General features: G+C 36.6%; 1 protein-coding gene across 8 annotated transcripts in view; it reads right to left on the bottom strand.

Moving 5' to 3' along the window:
- SMARCA1 (SWI/SNF related, matrix associated, actin dependent regulator of chromatin, subfamily a, member 1) overlaps window positions 1–24,062 on the bottom strand; it is a 462,233-nt gene that overhangs the window by 401,924 nt on the left and 36,247 nt on the right. For all 8 annotated transcript variants that reach the window (XM_035725645.1, XM_027608387.1, XM_027608388.2 and 5 more), the window contains 6 exons: window positions 18,408–18,518; window positions 18,038–18,151; window positions 7,746–7,868; window positions 5,068–5,200; window positions 1,815–1,933; window positions 1,490–1,702 (listed from right to left, as the gene is read on the bottom strand). In XM_035725645.1, the coding sequence (XP_035581538.1) occupies window positions 1,490–1,702; window positions 1,815–1,933; window positions 5,068–5,200; window positions 7,746–7,868; window positions 18,038–18,151; window positions 18,408–18,518 (813 nt within the window). The remainder of the gene's footprint in view (window positions 1–1,489; window positions 1,703–1,814; window positions 1,934–5,067; window positions 5,201–7,745; window positions 7,869–18,037; window positions 18,152–18,407; window positions 18,519–24,062) is intronic.

Raw genomic sequence — 24,062 nt, 5'->3', positions numbered from 1 at the left:
GAAATGAAAATATAAGATGAATCAAACAAAATATTAAGCATTGTTTCACACCCATATTCACACTTTAGGCCAAGAAAACATTTATGATAGATAGCAACTACTTAAAAATGTCCATTGTTGGGGGCACCTGGGTGGCTCAGTCAGTTAAGCGTCCGATTCTTGATTTCAGCTCAGGTCCTGATCTCAGGGTTGTGAGATCAAGCCCCATGTCGGGTGCCGTGCTGGATGTGGAGCCTGCTTAAGATTCTCTCTCGCCCTCTCCCTCCGCCTCATTCTCGCCCCACCTCTCTCTCTCTCCCTCTCTAAAAAAATGTCCATTGTTTGAATTGTTAGTTTCTGGTGCTTTTAATTTTTAGGCTATATAAATCTATTTTTGTCTTAATTACCTCAGCTGAGAAAAGACTGACAATGCTAACATTAAAAATGTGTTGCATTTAAAAAAGTGTTCAAGATCAATTTGAACACTGTCAAGCAGCAGAATTTAACAGGAATACAATTCACATTAGAAAGTAATGAAGTAAATTGCATGAAGCTAAAATTTCTCTTCTACTGGGGTGCCTGGGTGGCTCAGTCATTGGGCATCTGCCTTCGGCTCAGGTCATGATCCCAGGGCCTTGGGATCAAGCCCCACATCGGGCTCCCTGTTCGGCGGGAAGCCTGTTTCTCCCTCTCCCACTCCCCCTGCTTGTGTTCCCTCTCACTGTGTCTCTCTGTCAAATAAATAAATAAAAAATATTTAAAAAATAAAATAAAATAAAATATCTTTTCTACTTAATTATATTGTCACGTCATATTCTTTTAAAGATTCAACTTAGGCAACAATTCCTTCTCATTAAAAATAAATCCTTAAGTTATTCACGCAGTCTCAAGTATCACCTGCCTAATTACAAAGGGGGAAATGTAACTTTAAAGTGGACAGCTCTGGTGGTCATCAGATTAACCAAGTGATCAAACTTAGCATTACCAAGAGTGGGACAACCTATGTCAACATGCTTCTTGATGTGATGTGATAGGAAGTACACATCACTTATGTCACATTCTTGCCCCAAATGCTTAACCTAAATCTAACAATGAGCAAATGAGATAAATATGAGACATTCTACAAAACAATAAGCCCAGGCACCTTAAAAAAAGCCACTGTCATAAAAAACAAAAAGAAAAACAAAAAGTTGTAGATTCAAAGAGACTAAAGAGAATCAACAATCAAATGCAATATGTGCACTTTGCCTGGATCATCCCAGCACTTTGGGAACAACTGGACAATTTTGTACATGGACTATATACTACATGACATTACTGAATCAATGTTAACATTTTCAGGGAGGATAAAGGTATTGTAGTTATGTAAGAAAAGTACTTGTACATGTATGTACTTATCTGGGCCGAGGGCAAAATGTTAACAATTAGAGAATCTAAATGAAGAATATATGATATTTGAAATTTTTCAAGATAAAAAGTTGAAGGAAATAAGTAAGCAAAGAATACATACCATGGCAGTTCTAGACTTGATAAACCAGTCAAATCTAAACTGAGGAGCATTCCGCACACACTGTCTTAATTCTTCATATACGTTTTCTCTATCAAAGCCCATTTTATGTAACATACAAATCAAGAATCTGTCTTCTTCCTCAGTATAGTTCTTTCCTTTGCTGGTTCCATACTGAATACGCAATTGATGAAATGGAGCCTTGTATCTTGCAATCTGTAAATTAAAACAAAATAAACATTTTAACTAAATGTGCAATAACTCAAAGCTCATCACCATGTCAATTAAAACAATCTAATAATAATTTGAAAATTATGAAATATAGTACCTTGGCATCCAGGGCCTTCTTGATACTGATCCTTCGTTGAATTCTTGCTTCTCCACGTTCAATCTGAGCCATAATTTTCTCAATGTCCTGTAATTCATTGCAACGTTCCCAAAATACAGCTGAAAAACAGAATTATTACTTTTCAATAAATGTACCACCATCTTAAGCAAATGAATCTGAGGAGCTATAGAATAAAGAATTAAGATTCTTTAAGATAATAATAAAGAATAAAGAATTAACAGGACATGCAGTGAACTTTATACTGTTTAAAACTAAGATTCAGATTCATACATATATATATATTAAATTATTAAATACCTCTAACTTTTTATTTAAAAGTAAGACCTCAACAAGAAGGTTTTAGGTTAGTGAATTCCTTTTCATGAAATATACGGAATTTTTTTTTAAAGATTTTATTTATTTATTTGACAGAGACAGAGACAGCGAGAGAGGGAACACAAGCAGGGGGAGTGGGGGAGGGAGAAGCAGGCTTCCCACTGAGCAGGGAGCCCAATGTGGGGCTCAATCCCAGGACCCTGGGATCATGACCTGAGCTGAAGGCAGACGCTTAATGACTGAGCCACCCAAGTGCCCTGGAATTTTTAATTATCAATCCCAAATGATTAGAATTTCAAAAGATACTACAGACACTAATTTAAGCTATGCTTTCATTCAAACATGATATAGAAGGGACCAAACACATAAAGTTAAACAGAAGAGAGGGTGGTCACATAAACTTAGAGAACATAGCTTCCCAGCATGCAAAAACAAAAACGAAACCCATTATCAACAGGTCATTCAAACTTCCTATGAAGCAGCAATTTCTACCAAAACTCTTTACTTTTGGAACCACTCACTAAATTAAGTATTTCCAGTGACTGTATCTTGTTTCTAAACTTACTTGAAACAGCCTTTTCTCTTAAAAGCAAAAAACAAAAAACCAACAAAGTCACCCAAATTTTATATATGATCTAAATAATTTACCTGTATTGTCACACGTTACGACTTCAGTGAAAAGACCTTTTAATGGCATAGCCTACCTTCTCAAATTTTTCATTTTTAGAGCCTATCATAAAAGGAATGTTAGTGCTTTCTGACTTTATTTTTGTGGGGGTGGGGTTTCAACAATAAACATTTATTTCTCACAGTTATGGAGGCTGGGAAGTCCCAAGGTCAAGGTGCTGGCCGATTCCAAGTCCAGTGAGAGCCCACACCCTGGGTAATAGATGACCGTATTCCCAATATGTCCTCACATGGTGGAAAGGGCAAGAGGGCTCTTTGGGATCTCTTTTATAAGGGCACTAATCCCATTCATGAGGGCTCTACCCTTATGACCTAATCACCTCCCAAAGCCCCCATCTGCTAATACCATCACGTTGGGGTTAGGATCTCAACACAGAAATTTGAGGGGGAAACATCCAGCCCATAGCACACAATTGGTACATTAGCGGGCCATTTTCTTCTTTGCACTGGACATTAACCACCCCTTCTCAGCATCACATGAGGAATTGTCACTCTCTGCCTTTTATAAGCACCTCTGTTCATTTTTTCATTCTCTCACTTATTCACTCAACATATAAACACCTGCTATGTATAATATACTCACAAACAGCCAATTGTATACATTTCTTCTTTTATTGCAACCAGCTACATAAAGCCATTCCAATCTCCCCACCCTTTGACATGGCCCCAATTAAGCTGTCTTGCCACCAGAACATCTGACACGGTATTTTTTTAATCACTTATTTTCTTGCAATTTCATCCACATTGATGCTATTTTGAAGAAAATTCTATTTCAGAAAATCTCTCTGCACAAAATCTCTCTTACACTCTTTTCATTCTATTCTTGCTGCTAGAATTTCTCTCTCTCTTCTATTTTTTGCCCCCTCTGAGCCCCAAATGCCCTAAACTTATGTGATAAAGCTTAAGAGTAATAGTAATGTTATGCTGGAATCAGGGAAAGGAAGTTCATAAATTTGATATTATATGAAATAAAAACTCAATATAATCAGCTTCTAAATTCCCTGGTAATCACCAGAAACCCTTTCAGATTTCCAAAAGAAAAAGTGTCTTTTCTCTAATGAATCTGGATTTCTTCAAGCATTAACAATCTAGATAAATTAAAAGCTGTTCGTAACTTCTATCAATTTTTGGTGTATTTATTAGTATCATAATGTTTCCTCCCTGCTATTTTTCACTGCAAAAACACAGGATTTCAGTTGTTAAGCTAAACAGGTTTTGAGAGGTTAGCATAGAAACCTAAAACTACTTCGTAATATTGCTTCTATAAGAAAAAATGCTCTAGATTCTAAACAACTCATATTCAACTAAATTTGAAAGTTTATCCTATTTGGAAGTTAGAAATTTGCTGTTCTACATATAGAAAACTTGCTAGAGATAATTACCTATCTTTAATGAGATTTCTTTCAGAAGCCTGAGGTTGGATGTGCTGTGACATGGGAATTAGTGTTAACTCCATATGCTTCAAGACCAAAGACACAGCTGAGTAAAAAAGGGAGATGATTCTAGAACCAATAAAAAGATTTATTCAACCACTCTTTTTAGATCTATTCCAGCTTGCTCCGAGTTAATGGAATACACATGACCTGCCTGGAGTTGACTGGAACCCTGAGGGTGTCTAAGGATATAAAAGGGCCTGAAAGGAATTTTCTACTTCAAGGATGACCTAGAAAGACATTAATTCAATCCTCTGAACCTAAAGTCTCATATTTGAATTGCCCAGAAGAGGACCAAATTCCAGAGATGGGAAAAGTGGGAAACTAATTTTGTCAATGCTCATTCAATAGCTACCCTTGTTTCATTAGGGCTTTACTTGGCTCTATTAGCTAACTACTAAGGACAACAGCAGTCCATTTAGATAAATCTTATAATCTTTTTTGTGGAAATACAATTATATTTTATACTTTCACCTACACTTTATTCATAAATGTTTAAAAGATCTCTGAACAGGGGCGCCTGGGTGGCTCAGTCATTAAGCATCTGCCTTCGGCTCAGGTCATGATCCCAGGGTCCTGGGATTGAGCCCTGCATCGGGCTCCCTGATCCACAGGAAGCCTGCTTCTGCCTCTCCCACTCCCCCTGCTTGTGTTCCCTCTCTCGCTGTGTCTCTCTTTGCCAAATAAATAAAATCTTGAAAAAAAAAGAAGACCTCAGAACAATGATACAATTAAAGTGACACTAAAGAAATGAATAAGGTTACAATCAAACACTATCTTTAAGGTTATATACAAACCTGAATATTCCATGACCTCCTCAGGGGATTTGCCCTCCACCTCTCGAGCTATATTATCAATGTCATCTCTTCCATACTTCTCATTAGCTTTAATAAACTGGTTAAAATCTCGCTTAGTCCAGTTTGTGAATCCCTGTGAACAGAAATTAAGCATCATCAGTACAAGTTAAATTAGCAAACCCATTTACTGTTCGACTTATTTCTATACAATGATACATTAAAACAGTTTAATAAAAGACTTAAAAGTATTCCTCCTTACAAAATCCCAGGTCTTTTTAGAATCAGAAGCTGAGTGTTATAAAAATAACTGCTTTTCTATCATGAAGAGAATATACTTTTCTCCAAGTACTACAAACAGATTTATAGTTCCAAGATATTGTGTAGTTTTTAATTCTGTATTTTATAGATGCCTACATTAAAATACAAATGCAAGGATATAAAAATGCTAATACAAATAATGAAGTCCTGAAATTCCAGTACTTCAACAGTTTTTTTCAAAGATCTGTTCCCATGTAAATTAAGAAAGGAATGTGATTGCATTAGATCAAAAAACACAGAAGAAAAAAATCAGAATGCAGAAAAAAATGTGTAGCTCTTTACATCATTCCAAACTATAGGTGACCCTTGAACAACATGTGTTTGAACTGTCTGGGCCCACTTAGAGATGGATTTTTTCAATAAATACTGTGCAGTGCTGTAAATGTATCATCTCTCCCTTATGATCTTTTTTTTTAAAGATTTATTTATTTATTTTGAGTGAGAGAGAATGAGAGAGAGAGAGTACATGAGAGCGGGGAGGGTTAGAGGGAGAAGCAGGCCCCTCGCCGAGCAGGGAGCCCAATGCGGGACTTGATCCCGGGACTCCAGGATCATGACCTGAGCCAAAGACAGTTGCTTTAACCAACTGAGCCACCCAGGCGCCCTCCCTTATGATCTTAATACCATTTTCTCTTCTCTACCTTATTTTATTGTAAGAATACAGTATGTAATACATGTAATATACAAAATATGTGTTAATCGACTGTTTATGCTATCAGTAAGGCTTCCAGTCAACAGTAGGCTATTAGGCAAGTTTTGGGGGGAGTCAAAAGTTATAGGAAAATTTTCAGCTACATGGGGGGTCAGCACCCCTAACTCCCATGTTGTTCAAGGGTCAACTGTACTGTGAATAAATAATTTCTATTCAAAATTGTATTCATAAACAGAATTTCTATAAACAGAGTGTTATTGGTTCCACTCAATTTCTTTATTAAAAGATAGAACAGTTTAACCAGTCAATGTTTTAAATCTCTTTGGTATTATTAGTATGTCCATGAAGTCACAAAACCAAGAATTTACTTTCTACTCCTTATATCCCAACCCATAACAATGTGATATCCCTGGCTGTTCAAAACTCTATCCCTAGCCTTTAGCTGATGAAGATGATTTCTGGTGACCCCACATTTTATATCTTTGCCATGATTTTTTAAAAAGATTAATTATTTAAGGCACCAGAGAAAGATGTTTAAAGATGAATTCAACTACGAGGGGCAAAAAAATTGATTTTACTTTTAATTACAAACTAAAGCAATTCCTCAGTTGATACTGTATATTCACAATATAATATACATTCACCATATACTGCAAGCCAAGTAGCATTCTAAGATCATAACTTTATTTTTATGTTCAGGAAATAAATTATGAAAATAAAACATGAATAGTTAAATGTTTTATTTTATTCTGTGTAAGTCCTAATATTCAGCGAACTGCAATTACATTTGCAAATTAAACTTTATGACTTTCAGGCATTTCGCTCAAAAACTTATGAATATAATTTATAAAAATTCATTCAGTAAAATTACACATCATAACAAAGAAAAGACCTACATAATAAATAAGATATAAACATAAAAACTCTCTCAGTAATTAATGTGGCAACTTTCCTAGCACTGTGCCTTGCATATTGTTCAAAAAAATTGTTGAATAAATAAATCTTGCTGGCAACTTTCTATACTAAGGTGGTATCATAGAGTATACGTTTATTATCTTGCAAAGGTCTTTTATGCTGTAATTTTTTTATCTTCTATGGATTATTCATCTTCTATAGATTATTTGTATATTCTTTCTACACTCAAAACTCATTAAAGCAACAATGACCAGAAAGCATTAATATTTTGTTCAAATGAAAATGTTCCCTATTTAATAACTATTAGCTTTTAATTATACAATAATCACACCTTACAAAGTTTCAGAAATCTCTCACTGTTGTATTAAAGTTCTTTCTAAGACAGGATAAAAGGCATTTTGAGAATTATGAAATTATTCCATAAATAAAAGATTAGTAGAGTATCATTTCAGAGGACAGTTCACAATCAATATAATAAATTTAAACTTTCAAGAATATGCTAGTAATTACTGCCTATCAGGATTCATACATGGCTTAACATAACTGACAAAATATATGTCTTCATAATAATAACTGACACTTATTTTTGCATTTATGTATTTTCTAGCATTTCCGAATGGGTGTATTCTACAAACGGGATAAAAAATAGGAATAGCTAATCTAAATGTATGTTTACAAAATAGCCTTGCGTGTTGTTGATGTGTCTAATCAGCTCATAAAATAAAAGGTAAACGTGGCCTGTATTTTCTTTTTCCTACTAATTAGAAACACTTAGCCACTTAAAATATTTTACTTGTGTAAGAAGTTTTTCTTTTTCTTCAGTCTCTTCTGGTGTAAGAGGTTCAGCTCCATCAATCTTTTTTTGCTCCTCTCTTTGAGCCACAGCTGGATTTGGAATATCAGGATTCCTTGGGACCTATAAATCAAGAAATGAATTATAAGTAAACTGTTGAGAAAAACTGATTGAGGGTGTATATACACATATCAATCTTAGAGTTATTTCAACAGTAAACAATATAAAGTCATACCAGATTGACACATGATCTTCTCCACATTCTTACTACCATGATATTACCAAAATAAAAACCATTCTTAAATGTGTTGCATGGTATTTTAGAGTTAAACCCCTTGCTAAATGCCACATTATATTCTAGATTTAATTATAACTGTGGAACAAAATACATCCTTATAATATTGTAATACAGGGTAGTAACAATAATATCATTATGCCAACATCAACATTATACAATAAAAATCTCAAGCCCAGAAGAAACAAGTTTTGCAGTACAAAAGGAGCCCATATTCACCTGGCAATATAGATCAGGGTAGAGAAGTGCAATGCACCTGAAGAATGCATTCAATGCTCTGATCAGGTCAAAATGCAAAAAGAAAAGGAGTGCTTTTACTGCCTGCCAGGGTATGGAAAAGGAGAGCATCTTCATATAAAATGCAAAGACTGGAAAAAGTGTGAGGATAATGAAGAACCAAAAAAAAAGAGAGAGAGAGAGAGAGAATATATATAAAAGGGGAAGGGTAGCAGAGCACACAAACAGCTATGATGGAACCTGCAGTCGAGAAAAATCTACAGTGGGGCACCTGGGTGGCTCAGTTGGTTAAGCGTCTGCCTTCGGCTCAGGTCATGATCCCAGGGTCCTGGGATCGAGTCCCACATTGGGCTCCCTGCTCAGCGGGGAGCCTGCTTCTCCCTCTCCCTCTGCCTATTGCTCTGCCTATTTGTGCTCTATCTCTCTGTCAAATAAAAAACAAATCTAAAAAAAAAGAGAGAAAAAGCTACAGTAGCAGTGACCAACAGAAATTCTAGTGTTTTAGATACAGAACTACAAATAACACTGACAACTGAGAAGAGAGCTCAAGTCCAAAAGACTGAGGACAGAAGCTCAGCTCTCCAAGGAAGTAAGCAGTCAGCCATTCACCTGTATCTAAAAGCTGTGGCCCCTATGTTCCATGTGTCACAATGAACATAGACAACCAGTACAGTTCAGCAATACAGAGCAGCATTCATTGTATGGAGTGACAAACTAAGTCACTCAGGCCAAAGCCTCACACCATTTTTTTATTGTTATGTTAATCACCATACATTACATCATTAGTTTTTGATGTAGTGTTCCATGATTCATTGTTTGTGCATAACACCCAGTGCTCCACGCAGAATGTGCCCTCTTTAATACCCATCACCAGGCTAACCCATCCCCCCACCCGCTCCCCTCTAGAACCTTCAGTTTGTTTTTCAGAGTCCATCGTCTTTCCTGGTTCGTCTCCCTGTCCGACTTACTCCCCTTCATTCTTCCCCTCCTGCTATCTTCTTCTTCTTTTTTCTTAACATATATTGCATTATTTGTTTCAGAAGTACAGATCTGTGATTCAACAGTCTTGCACAATTCACAGCACTCACCATAGCACATACCCTCCCCAATGTCTATCACCCAGCCACCCCATCCCTTACACGCCCCACCACTCCAGCAACCTTCAGTTTGTTTCCTGAGATTAACAATTCCTCATATCAGTGAGGTCGTATGATACATGTCTTTCTCTGATTGACTTATTTCACTCAGCATAACACCCTCTAGTTCCATCCACATCGTTGCAAATGGCAAGATCTCAATTCCTTTGATGGCTGCATAATATTCCACTGTGTATATATACCACTTCTTCTTTATCCATTCATCTGTCGATGGACATCTTGGCTCTTTCCACAGTTTGGCTATTGTGAACATTGCTGCTATAAACATTGGGGTGCACGTACCCCTTCAGATCCCTACATTTGTATCTTTGGGGTAAATACCCAGTAGTGCAATTGCTGGATCGTATGGTAGCTCTATTTTCAACTGTTTGAGGAACCTCCATACTGTTTTCCAGAGTGGTTGCACCAGCTTGCATTCCCACCAACAGTGTAGGAGGGTTCCCCTTTCTCCACATCCCCGCCAACATCTGTCGTTTCCTGACTTATTGATTTTAGCCATTCTGACTGGTGTGAGGTGATATCTCATTGAGGTTTTGATTTGGATTTCCCTGATGCCAAGCGATGTTGAGCACTTTTTCATGTGTCTGTTGGCCATTGCCTCACACCATTTCTATGTACACCTGCAGTAACAATGTAGCACCCTGATTTAAGATAGCAGGTACATAACATGTGTGGTACATTTTGCAGCATTCCATTAAACATGAAAAGGGCTGACACTAAGCCTTCCACTGTTTGATATGCACACCTACCACAAACAACTCATTCCCTAGGGATATCAGATAGTCATGGTTTTACTACAATGTAATTATAATACATATCAGAGTACATTTTCCTAATTCTTACACATATTTCACAGTTTGAAACAATAATTGTAACTTAAAAATAAATATTTTTTAAAACGATTGCATCCAATAGTTTTTTAAATATAAACCCTAATAACTGGGTTTAAAACAATTACTGAAAAAACACGTTCATTTACAATCATCAGTACCACACAATCAAATTAATAAGTACTGACTAAATGTCTATTATGTCCATAGCACTATGATAGGTATTCAGTGGAATATAAAAGCAGCAGACATGGTCCTTGCCTACAGGAAGCTCACAACCTAGTTGTGGAATTTTGAATTCTAAGGATTTGGGGAAATGGAGAAGAAGAGAGAAACAACATTCTAGGCTGGAACAATATGAGCAAAGCCAGGAAGGACCATATAGGGTTTATGTTAAAAAGGAGTAAGAAACAAGGCCAGGTTGAGATAGATTTACAAGGGCTTTTGAAATTACACAGTAGTGGGGCATCTCAGTGGCTCAGTCAGTTAAGCATCTGACTCTTGATCTCAGCTCAGGTCTTGATCTCAGGGTTATGAGTTCAAGTCCTACACTGGGCCCCACGCTGGGCATGGAGCCTAAGTAAAGAAAAAAGAAAAATCTATACAGTAGACAACAACAACCACTAGAGATTTTTCAATAAGAGAAGAACGTGTCAAAACGCAGTGTTTACACTTGTAAGCTTTGTGCTGGATGGATTTAAGCAGGGAAGCAACCAGAGGTAAGAGAACCAGCAGAATGGTCATAATCTAGAAATGAGGTATGATCACCTGGCCCAGGATGGTAACAAATGGAAATGGAAAAGAAGGTATAAATTAAAAATGAAATGTAGTCCAGTGATAAGCATGATTAAAAATAACTTTTATCAGGGCGCCTGGGTGACTTAGTCAGTTAAGCATCTGCCTTCAGCTCAGGTCATGATCCCAGGGTCCTGGGATCAAGCCCTGCATTGGGTTCCCTGCTCAGTGGAAAGCCTGTTTCTCCCTCTCCCTCTGCCTGCTGCTCTGCCTACTTGTGCTCTCTATCTACCAAATAAATAAATAAATAAAATCTTTAAAAAAATAAAAATAACTTTTATCTTTTATATTTATTTTTTTGGAGAACTTTTTCAATAGCTAAATTCAATTTTTAAATTAGAAGCACACCAGCAATTCCATTCCAAATATACCTATCTATACAAAGACCTTTCAAAAATGTTCTCAGCAGCTTTACTCATAATAGCCAAAAACCAGAAAACAGCCTAGATGTCCACCAACATGAGAATGGATAAGCAAACTGCAGTATATCCTTACAATGGAATAGTACTCAGCAATAAAAAGGAATGAGCCACTGATAGATAGGACTTGAATGCATCTCAAAAACATTATGCTAAGGGAAAGACACCTTACACATAATGTATGATTCCATTTATGTGAAATTCTAGGGAAGAAACTAATCTATGAAGGAAAATAATACCAGAACAGTGGTTGTCTCTGGGGAGCAGGATATTGATATTGATATAGATATTGACTGGGAAGAGGCACTTCCTGGGGTGACAGAAATGTCCTAGATCTTTATAGAAGTTTCAGTTATGTCAGCATATACATTTGTCAAAATACATTGAATGAAACACTTAATATTTATACATTTCATTGTATGCAAATTTTACCTTAAAAAAGGAATCAAATAAATATTGAACTCTGGCTAATGATAAGCACGTTGAAGTGTTTCTGGGTGAAATATACTTTTATCTGCAACTCTGAAATGCATAAAAAAAAGTTGGACGGGGCGCCTGGGTGGCTCAGTTGGTTGGGTGTCTGCCTTCGGCTCAGGTCATGATCCCAGAGTCCCAGGATCAAGTCCTGCATCAGGTTTCCCCGCTCAGCAGCATCTGCTTCTCCCTCTGACCCTCCCTGCGCTCATACTTTCTCTCTCTCGCTCTCTCTCGCTCTCTCAAATAAATAAATAAAATCTTTAAAAAAAAAGTTGGATATCCATTTGCTAGAGGCTGGACAAATGGACAAAGAGATGATAAAGTAAATACAGTAAGATGTAAATTGGAGAATATATGCAGTGTGTATATAGATTTCACTGTACAATTATTTCAATATTTTTGTATGTTTACAATTTTTTCATAACAAAATGTTTGGAAAAAATTACAGGTATAGCTTTAGAAGTTTAACAGACCTTTGTTGGTATATGAAATTACTCTGGCTTCAAATTTCAATTTTAAATGAAGAAAAACCTCTCTAATCTTGATATTTCTCTATCAAATAGCTTCAAATATTCCATGTCCAACAAATCATATTTTAACAAAGTATTTCATAAACACTGAATTTTATGCCAGAAAATGGAAATGCACCTGGAAACATACCTACACAAAATAAACGATTTATTCTATGCAGATATCCCCAGTACTAAAAATTTCCCCTTGAACTTTAATAAAAGCAAAATCATAATACTATATTATACCATTAGATCTTAGGCTCCATGGCAGACTACTTCTTCCACATCCACTGCTCATATTTTTAATACAGCAAAACTTTAGAATGACTTTATCAATGTTGTTTACTATTTTAACTCAAATACATAACTGCTAAAATTTCTAGAATTAGAAATGACTCAAAATTCCTACATTCCTTTATCTCCTCCCACAAGAAAAAAAAACTCCTTAATATTCATCATTTTTAAAAGCTATTCATTTTTGGGCACCTGGGTGGCTCAGTTGGTTAAGCGACTGCCTTCGGCTCAGGTCATGATCCTGGAGTCCCGGAATCGAGTCCCACATCGGGCTCCCTGCTCGGCAGGGAGTCTGCTTCTCCCTCTGACCCTCTTCCCTCTCATGCTCTCTATATCTCATTCTCTCTCTCTCAAATAAATAAATAAAATCTTAAAAAAAAAAGCTATTCATTTTTTACTTCATGAGGTTCTTATCGGCATTAAACTTCCTGGAGTGATTTCAAAGCGCTACATAAGAATTAAGTAGACAAAGTGTAGACCAACAACACTAAAGAGATACCTAGAAGCTATCTCAAGTATTCATACTGTATGTCTTACTGATGGCCCCCAGTAACACTTAATACAGCCACAATTTAATCAGTTATCTTTCAAAAGGAAACATCTCAATGATGTTAGACATCAATGATGTTAAAACTTAGAACAAGTTTTAAGCAAACATTTCGTAGAAACATGGAAAAATAAATTAAATGTGGCAGCACACAAACTGAAATCCGCATACTGTACTGTTCCACCACTGCAAACAGGTGGCTCACAATGGCACATTACCAAAGCTCACAAAGATTATGGAACTTCCTCCATTTGTCAAATGTTTATATGTGTCCCTAAAGAATTTTTTATTGAAGATAGGTGTTAGAATATTCTACAGCTTTCTTCAGCTTCAAATACAGCAAGTCTTTCACTCCAGGTCTTAGACTCAATGGGACTTCTAGATCCTCTGGATTTTTTTTAGTTCTGCAACTGAAATTTCAATTAAGCCATCCTCCTCCAATAGAAAGATTTCAGGGAACACAATGATTAAATACATTAAGTAACTCTTAAGTTGCAAGAGCAATAAAACTTCTGAATGTGTCTAACTTGCAACAAAGTCAAAGCTTAGACAACAGGCAGAATTGACGCATAATGCACTGCTATCCACCAACTGGTTAGGGCAAAACAAACAAACTTCTCAGCCTCAAATAAAACAAAACTCTTTAATTGCAGATCTTATCATAAGCAATATAGTTGTGACCTTGTTGTGCTAAATATCAGGGGGGAAAACAAAATAGAAAATAAAAATGCAAATAAGCAGGCTCTGGAGAAAAATGCTCTTTACCAACTGCTTCAAAAGTACTGAGCCCAGGGTGCCTAGGTGGCTCAGTTGGTTAAGCGTCTGCCTTTGGCTCAGGTCATGATCTTGGTGTCCTGGAATGGAGCCCTTTGTCAGGCTCCCTGCTCAGCAGGGTATCTGCTTCTCCCTCTCCCTCTGCCCCTCCCCACCCCCCACTCGTGTGTGTGTGTGTGTGTGTGTGTGTGTGTGTGTGTGCGCGCGCGCGCGCGCGCGCGTGCTCTCTCTCTCTCTCTCTCAAATAAGTGAAAATAAAATCTTTTTTCAAAAAAGTACTGAGCCCCATGGTGCATGGTACCATGCACCATAACACTCCCAGCTATAAGACTACACCTCTCTCCCTTGAGCTAGCAATCCTTTAAGCAGAAGAGCGGGGAAAGAAGTCCCTTTCTGAGAACCTAACTATGCATAGAGAATACCAGGTAACTGCACTGTAGCAATCTGTTCAACTGAGAATAAACTATTGTTCCACTCACTTTGTGGTTTTCGTGAGTTTTCTGGAGCTATAGGGGGAGAAAAAACAATGCTAGGTATCTTCGAGAAGATATGTATAACAGTTATCAATATGACAACATCCCTAAAAAAAAAAAAACAGCTTTTGCAGATGACTAGTATGCCACGCTCATCTGTCTATACTCTGAATTCAAACACCTACCTAATTAAAGCACCCACCTTAGCTCAGGTCTGCATCCCCTGGTAAAGAATGGAAGAGACAAGGTTCAGAAAGAGCCAACATCCAGAATGTACTCTTATTTGTCTCATAAATCCTCAGCTAAATATGCATATATATGGAGGACAAGGCAAGTCTTAAGATGATACTAAGACAATCCAAAATGAGGCTAAAGAGAGTACAAGGCTAGTAGAGTGGTAGGGGATGGATTTTCCTTCCACCATCACCACCACACCACCATACTCCAAGCCACCCATCTTCTCTCATCTTTTCACACTTCAACAGCCTCCTGGCTGGTTTCCCTAGATAAACTCATCATTCTCTGTATTGCAGCCAGAGTGATCTTTTAAAAATGTAAATCTGATCATACTCTACCATTTAAAAGTTGTTTGACCCAAGGCAAATTACTCGACCTCTATGTGCCTCAGTTTCCCCATCTATAAAACACGGATGTAGTTTCAGGGCTGTAATGAGGATAATGAGCTGATCTTTTGAAAGAACTTAGAACAGAAAGCAACACAAGTAAGGACCCACCCATTCCTCTGCCTTAAAAACACCTCAGTGGTTTTCCTTTGCTCTAAAGCTAAAGTTCAACCTAATTAATGTGACCTACAATTACTGTTCAGCGGTCCACATGATCCGACTACTCACTCACCAACTTCATCTCGCCCCTCTCCTTACCAACACTGGCCTGCCTTCAGTTTCCGAAGGGGCCGGCGTCCTTCCTATTGCAACACCTCTGTACCTATGGTTTCCCTGCCTGAGCTCCTCTCCCACACTTCCCTTGACTAATTCCTGTGTGTCTCTCTGATCTCAATGTAATAACACTGCCTTAGGGACCATCTCCCTGACCTCCCAATCCACATTAGATAGGCACTGTCATGCTCCCTCGTAGCACCCTCTGTAAGCACAGAAAACAAATAATGTCATTACTCTGTGGCATCAGCTTAATATCTGTCTCCTCCATTAGAACACAAGTTCCGTGCACTGAGGGACCTTGTCTGTCTTCTTCATTACTTTATCACCATTGCATGGCCTAGGACCTGACACAGAGGAATACTCAGCAAGTATGGATTAAGTGAAAAACAGTGCTCATACTCCCTTCTCCTGTCATGGATCTCTGGGAGGTGAGGAAAAGAAAAGAGTAAGGTGCCAGAGCATGGATTCCATGCCGTCTTCCCTCTCCTCATTCATCCCTGTCCTCTCTTCTTCCACCTGCCTCCTTCTTGTCACCCTTTGCAGCTGTCCCTTCATTCCTCCCTCTTCTAAGATTTCTCTCTCCTCCATCTCCTTCCAGTTGGCCACCACCCAGCTGTGATTATGGGACCTCACCCCTAACCACAAACTGCCTGTAATGAAAGGCACGGCTTGCATTAAAACCAGAGCTGTGGCGAGGATGTGGTGAGCGCTGTATTATCGTAGGGAACAGAATCTCAGGATCTCCAAAGAAGGAGCATAAACAGTTATATTGGCAGAGAGGATTTTTTTTATTGCTGCTATTTGACTACCACTTGGCTCCCCTCCCAAACAACATGTCACACCACCATAAACACAGTCCTTATTTAGGGCTGCAAAAAGCAGCAGGGTTATGTCACATGCAGAAATAGCGCAGAATGTCTGAGTGGAAAGAGCATAGCATTTGAACATTGGGAACCTGGGATGGAGACCAGCACCTCTGGCAACTCTGTTAGCTATGTGACCTTGAATGAGTCTTTTAACCTCTCTGAACTTCAGTCTCCTCACCTCTTATATGGAGGTGATAATAACACCTATCTCACATGGCTGTTAGAAATCAAATGAAGTATGTGATAAAGCATTTCATAAATTATAGAATGCTCTACACCGATATTTGGTTGATTACTAACTGGGCTTAACATTTCAGCTAATTTTCAAGTCTCACTAAAAACACTCCACAGAAGTAACAAAACAATGATCCAAACCTAAAATTATTTTAACTTTTAGTGGGATAATATATATATTTGTTTACCTCACGAAATATGACTACTTTATTAATTTTACTATCTTCATTTTTATTTTGGATCTACAATTTCCTGTTTCTTCTGGTATATCACCATTTTCACCTTCTTTGAAACTGATTTTATTCCTGGTCTGAATGTTCAACCATGGTACTTTTACTCTTTGACAACTTCCTAAGACAGATTTTATCCAGTCATGTTGGTTAAATACATTCAAATGTAATCATATTTCCCTAACCAGATTATAACTACTTATATTCACTGTCAGTTTCTTGTTCTTGTTCATATATGTTGAACTTTGGTACATAAATAGCAAGCAAACCCTTTTTTGCTCCATTTCAAATGGTAATGCTCTCACTCTGGACAAATAGTACAAACACTCTAGAGATCCACTTTAGTTCCAAAATACAAATGAACTAAGTACCTTATATACATGAAGCTTTTCTAGGCACATTACAGCTACTAATCAAAATAATTGGGCATAGTTCCACTTGTGACAAAGGTTCACAAAATAAATTTTAAAACACAGCTTCAAATTCATAAAACAGAAAACTTCATAAAATTACAATATTATTAATATTTTTATAATTTTGCTTATACTACTTATACTAATTTTACAGCTTTGGTCATCCCTTTCCATTCACTGAAAAGTCAGTTTCAGCATATAGAAATAACTAGGTAGGCTTAATCTGTCAGTGTGATAGCTTTAGGGTGACAAACATTTCCCTCACTAAAAATGGGTTCCTATCTACCTATATAAATAGGAATCTTTATTTCCAAAAGATCATTTTAAAATGTTAGAATTCATTATCACATTTATCATTAACACCTAAGTGGCAACAACCAAATAACTACCAATAGGGCTTTCATCAACCAAAGAACAATAAATACAAAAGTACTATTCCTTGGTCATATTAAGGAAAATGATTAAAAACTTCCTGTCACCTATCATATATTCACTTCTAATTAAACATATGCCTATTGTTCTTTCTACATATTCTTTCACCACTCAAACATTTAGCATTATTAAGATAATATACATTATCATCACTATTTTTGAAATAGGATAATTTTCCATTAATCCCATTTCGTGATGATCCTACTGGTGATTTGGTAGTTTGATGCTTGACTTCTAGTTAAACCTCCTCTTTGGTTTTAGAAACACCACTATTTTGATTTACTTTTATGTTCTCTCACATTAAAATGGAATGATTTCCAGTCTGGTTTAATAGATTATATTAGCTTAAATCTAATCTAAAAACTTTAAAAAATAAAAAGTTAAATAAATAAAAACTTGAAAAATTACCTTATAGCCTATTGTCTTCCTATAATAAAGAATTTCCTTTTCCAGGAGCTCAAATAAACGTGGTGGGAAAAACTGAAAATCCTGAACATTTGGCTGCTTTGGAGGTCTTGGAGCCTATGGGAGAAAAGTGCATTACATACATACTTGTTTTCAGTACATGAAGTGAACATACTTCTTTTCCTATTTTTCATATAAAGAAACATAAATACAACGGAATCCCTTTATATGGTGGGGCCACATCAAGTACTTTTCTACATCATTGTTCTATCTTAAGGGCTGTAATGTTGCACTGATACAAGTCAATCTAAGTCACAGACCATGTTACAAGAGAATTCAGCTATAGGACATAAAAACTGGCCTCATGTTTTACCTTTGGAACCTTTGGCTCGCTGACACGTAAAGCCTCTCTAAAGTAGGCATCCACTGCGTAGTTTGCTTTGCGTTCTCGTTTAGGAGGTTCAATCCATTCCACCATCCCAAGCTATATACAAAAACAAGGAATTTAATTATTCCAAAATGTTTTTAAAAATCAAACACATCGAGGTTGCAGAAGCATGAGAAAACTAAAGCCATTTGGAAGAAGCAAAACTTGCACTTTAGAAGTCACAATTATATGTCCCAAGTTCCAAACCCTTGCATTGTATATGCCAAGTTTAGGTGCAAGGATGCTTTTGTTTTCTTTTTTTGTAATAAGCAAGTTTAGTTGTTATTTAAAAACTTAGTTCTTCCTTGGTAAGTGAGAAGAATTTGCACAATCTGGTTAGTATTTTATATTGAAATAAATAGTATCTAATATAGAAGACTAACAATGATTCTGGTAACTGTGTCAAGTGTATGAATTAGAAAGTAGCTGAAAGGGGTAAATGATGAATATCAGCATGACAGGTATATATCCCTTCAAATCAAGAGAAATTTTAAAATGAAGTAAGGCCTTGGTAAGGTAGCAGTGGGAAAAGTCAGTGGAATCAGAAAAGACCTGAATTTGAAACCAGGTTCTGCCACTGTACCAGTTGTGTAATGGGGAAAATTAATTCCTCCCTCTGTGAAGTGGGAAGAATAATATCTACCTTGAGAATTAAACGTGACCGCATGAGTTAAGGCATTAGATAAACTGCCAGGAGTTGAACCTAAATTATTATTAAACACCCAAAGTTCGGTGAACAATGATTAGGATTAGGTAGCATTACAAAACTCTACCCCAGGGGGCGCCTGGGTGGCTCAGTCGTTAAGTGTCTGCCTTTGGCTCAGGCCAGGATCCCAGGTCCTGGGATTGAGCCCCCCCCACCCCACCCCCCCACCCCCCCACCCCCCCCCCCCGGGCTCCCTGCTCAGCGGGGAGCCTGCTTCTCCCTCTCCTGCTCCCGCTGCTTGTGTTCCCTCTCTAGCTGTCTCTCTCTCTGTCAAATAAATAAATAAAATCTTTAAAAAAAAAAAAAACTTTACCCCAATATCAGCTAGAAAATACAATTTAAAAGCCAATAGGCCAAACTAACAAATACAAAATTCTGGAGTCTATAGGGATGGTTTTCCAGTTCAGGTATTTTTCTTGATTTCACAGTGCCTATCCTAGTGCCTGAACACAAAAGAGGCCATTAATCTACCATTAATGATCCCACTCTATTTGATCTTACCTAAGGATGGAGTTCCACCCTTAGCATCACAGTTTAAGAGTGGATGATAAGCTAAGATGAGTAGGATGGTTAGGGATCTACAAACTCTCACAGTGTCCAAAGAAGTAAAGACTAAAGACAGACATAATGGTAGTATTCACATACGTAAAAGTCTATCAACTAGAAAAGAACACAAGTCTCAGTTGATCCATAAGGTTAACCAATGTGGAGGGGCGCCTGGGTGGCTCAGTCGTTAAGTGTCTGCCTTCAGCTCAGGTCATGATGCCAGCGTCCTGGGATCAAGCCCTGCATGGGGCTCCCTGCTCCACGGGAAGCCTGCTTCTCCCTCTCCACTCCCCCTGCTTGTGTTCCCTCTCTCGCTGTGTCTCTGTCAAATAAATAAAATCTTTAAAAAAAAAAAAACCAATGTGGAAAGTAGATTGCTACTCGATGTAATTTAACAAATATATCTTAAGTACCTATTGTATTATTTACAAGTCAGTGTCAGGGATACAAAGATGAATAATCTCTTCCATCAAGGAGCTTGTAAGTCAAATAAGTAGTTTTCTGAGAACCAAAAAATATAAAATTGTGAAATGAACTCTCCCAAGAGGAGTATGATTCCCAATACGACCACATTTAAATAGAGGCTGGATAACTGCCCTACATGCTACAGATGGGATTTCTTAATTACAAAAAGGTTAGACTAAATGACCTTTAAGTTTCTTTTAACTCTAAGAGTCTATAAGATATAGACAGTATAATGTGAGTTTACATAAAATAAAAAATATTCAAACCTCTAAAAGTAGTTTTGTTTCCCTCCTCAAATGAATTAATGTGAGAGGATAGTAATTGAAAAGATATTTTATAAATAACCAATATGTTATTTGTCCCAATTGGAATGAAAATAAATCAATAATAATTTAACTTAACTTAGTCAAAAGTAACGTATTGGCCATTTAACCCATACTTATATGCAGGTCTAGGTATCCAAATTTGGAATAAGTATTAAGGGCCTATTCCCAAACTTTCAAATACACTAAATCATGCTGAATTCGTTTGTTTTAGGTAAGAGTGCATTAATACAAACTAATTCAGGTTAATTTCTTTAGGATCAATGTCAGTCATTATGACTTAATTTCCCAGGTATGGTTGTAAAGTAATGCTGGTTCAACAAATCATATATGAAAATCTACCTCATTGTGTAATTCCCATGATTTACATATAAACAATATTTTTGTAGGTTTTCAATTCTCTTCAAAGGATAATTGGAACCTATTTTAAGAACCTATCTAAAAAATATGAAAAGCCAGAAATAAGAGATAATGTCAAGTCAGAATATTTTTAAAATCTGATTTTTGTCATTCAATTATAAAAATATGACTAATCATAATTATTACTAAAATTCTTCTATATTTGTACATTATTTCACTAGAATTGGAAGCACAGGAAACCTGCTATATTAGACATAAACAAATATTTTACTAAGTCTAATTTTACTCTAAGGATGTAGATTAGAAGTTCCACTGATATTTAGACTCCTCACTGTTTAATATTTTTCCACTTTATAAAATACTCTTAATACCAATAAGCCCACAGAAATAATTGTAAAATTTAAAAAATTTGTATCACACAATGAGATCTCAAAAACAATTTCCACCTTATTCATGCAAGTCATCATGTTTATCTCATCAGAATAAAACATAAGCAGTCTAAATTAAGGTTATAGATAAAACAACCAAATAGATGTAAGTCAAGACACTAAAAACTACCAAAAATAATGATAGCAACAAAGCATTATCAGCATACTAGTTGCGCCGCGAACTAAAATGGCTCACCTCTCATTCTTCAGTAAAATCAATATCCAAAAATAAGCTCTTATTCTAACAAAATTCATTTCTGTGAGTTAAAAATATAACAGCTTTATAGAACAATTTTGGCAAACAAAACAATGATAAAATTGTATTATAACTCAAAAAATAAAATAAATATCCATGAGCCCATGCTGATATAAATGAGTATAAAATAAATGAGAAGAGACAGGTCTTCCTTACGGAAAAATCCCAGTTAATAAATGTAGGTGGAATGAAAGAAATACAAAATTACTATCAGGCAAAAACTACAACAATAACTGTTGCAGGCAAATGCCACCAATACATGCTAAAATCAGTGGGTATATGTTTAAGGAATATATTCCCCAAGATATTTATCAAATACAAAGGGAAAAATGGTAACTCTGCAGTGAAGAAACCCAGCAGACACCACCTCAACTAAGTGATCAAGGTTACTATTTCCTGTAATACAACACAACAACATCTTACATTCCCTGGTAAGATGTACTGAAGACTTAACATCCCTGCCATGCAATTCTTGCCAAAAAATACATAACCTCAGGCCAATCATGAGACAATGTCAGACAAACCCAAAATGAGAGACAAACTACAAAATAACTGACCAATACTCTTCAAAAGTGTAAAGACCGTGAAAGACAAAGGAAGACTGAGAACTAACACAGATTAAAAGAGCCTAGGAAGACACAGCAAAAAAAACAAAACAAAACAAAAAAAAAAACACATTGTGGGTCAAGAGAATGTCACAAAATGACAGAAAATATTTGCAAAACACATCTTATAAAGGACTGTTATCCAAAATATACAAAGAACTCTTAAAATTCAACAATAAGAAAATAACCTGATTTTAAAAATAGGCAAAAGTCCTGAACAGATGCCTCGCCAAAGAAGACATACAGATGGAAATAAGCAAATGAAAAGATGCTCAACATCTTATGTCAGTGAAATGCAAATTAGAACAAGATACCACTACACACCTATTAGAATGGCCAAAATCCAGAACACTGACAACACCAAATGCTAGTGAGAATGTGGAGCAACAGAATTCTCATTCATTGCTCATGAGAATGCAAAATGGTATGGCCACTTTGGAAGAAGGGTTGGCAGCTTCTTACAAAACTAAACATTAGCTTATCACACGCTCCAGCAATCATGATCCTTGGCATCTACCCAAAGGAGTTGAAAATCTATGTCCACCCCAAAACCTGCACATGGATTTTTATGACAGCTTCATTCATAATGGCCAAAACTTGGAGACAACCAAGATGTCCTTCAGTAGATGAATGAATAAATAAATTGTGATACATCCAGACAACAGAGTATTACTCAGCACTAAAAAGAAATGAGCTATCAAACCATGAAAAAACATGAAGGTACCTTAAATGCATACGGCTAAGTGAAAGAAGCCAATCTGAAAAGGCCACATACTGTATTATTCCAACTATATGATAGTCTGGAAAAAGCAAAACTATGGAGATAGTATAAAGATTACTTGTTGCCAGTGGCTATAGAAAGAAATGAATAGGCAGAGCACAGAGAACTTTTTAGGGCAGTAACACTATTCTGGATGATACTATAATGGTGGATACATGTCATTACACATTTATCCAAACCCACAGAATGTACAATACCAAAAGTGAACCTTAACATAAAAGATGGGTTTTGGATGATAATGATGTGTCAATGTAGGTTCAGTTTTAACAAATGTACCACTCTGATGTGGGATATTAATAGTGTAGTAGTTATGTTTATTTGGAGTAGGTAGATATGGGAACTCTCTATTTTCCACTTTATTTTGTTGTGAATCTAAAACTGCTCTTAAAAATAAAGCCTTTTTCTATTTTTTTAAAAGATTTTATTTATTTATTTGACAGAGAGAAATAGCAAGAGAGGGAATACAAGCAGGGGAAGTGGGAGAGGGAGAAGCAAGCCTCCTGCGGAGCAGGGGGCCCGATGCAGGGCTCGATCCCAGGACCCTGGGACCATGACCTGAGCCGACAGCAGACGCTTAACGACTGAGCCACCCAGGCACCCCATAATAAAGCTGTTTTTTTTAAATTGCAGTGTGAGATCCTGGATTGTATCCCCTGGAACAGGGAAAGAACTTAGGGAGAAAACATGTTAATTTGATAAATGTACTTTGATTATGTAAATTGTTAACATTAGGGGAAGCTGGGTGAAAGATATATGTGAACTCTGTACTTTATTGTAATAAAGTCTAAAGTCATTTCAAATTAAAAATTTTTAATTACAGTCATAATTTCAACCAAAATAAATAAAACTCCCATTTCCTCAAAGGACCTTTGCTGTCCATGCAGTGTATGGACATTTGATAGTGGAGAAAAATCAGTACCCAAAGTCACTTAATTAGTAATACAGTTGGGATTTCAGCATCAAAATCCAGGAACTCCACCACAATCCTACACTGCTTCTCAAAAACAGTAATAACAGCAACAACAGCAGCAAAAATGATGAGGAGGATGCTGGTAATCATCATCATCATCTTTATCCAGCAAAATTTATTAAAGATAGCAATTGCATGAGATCTGACCTACATCAAATTTC

This window comes from Zalophus californianus, chromosome X (assembly GCF_009762305.2).
Source record: "Zalophus californianus isolate mZalCal1 chromosome X, mZalCal1.pri.v2, whole genome shotgun sequence".
NCBI lineage: Eukaryota > Metazoa > Chordata > Mammalia > Carnivora > Otariidae > Zalophus > Zalophus californianus.
Note: the sequence above shows the minus strand (reverse complement) of the source record. Positions and strands in the feature narration are given on the sequence as shown.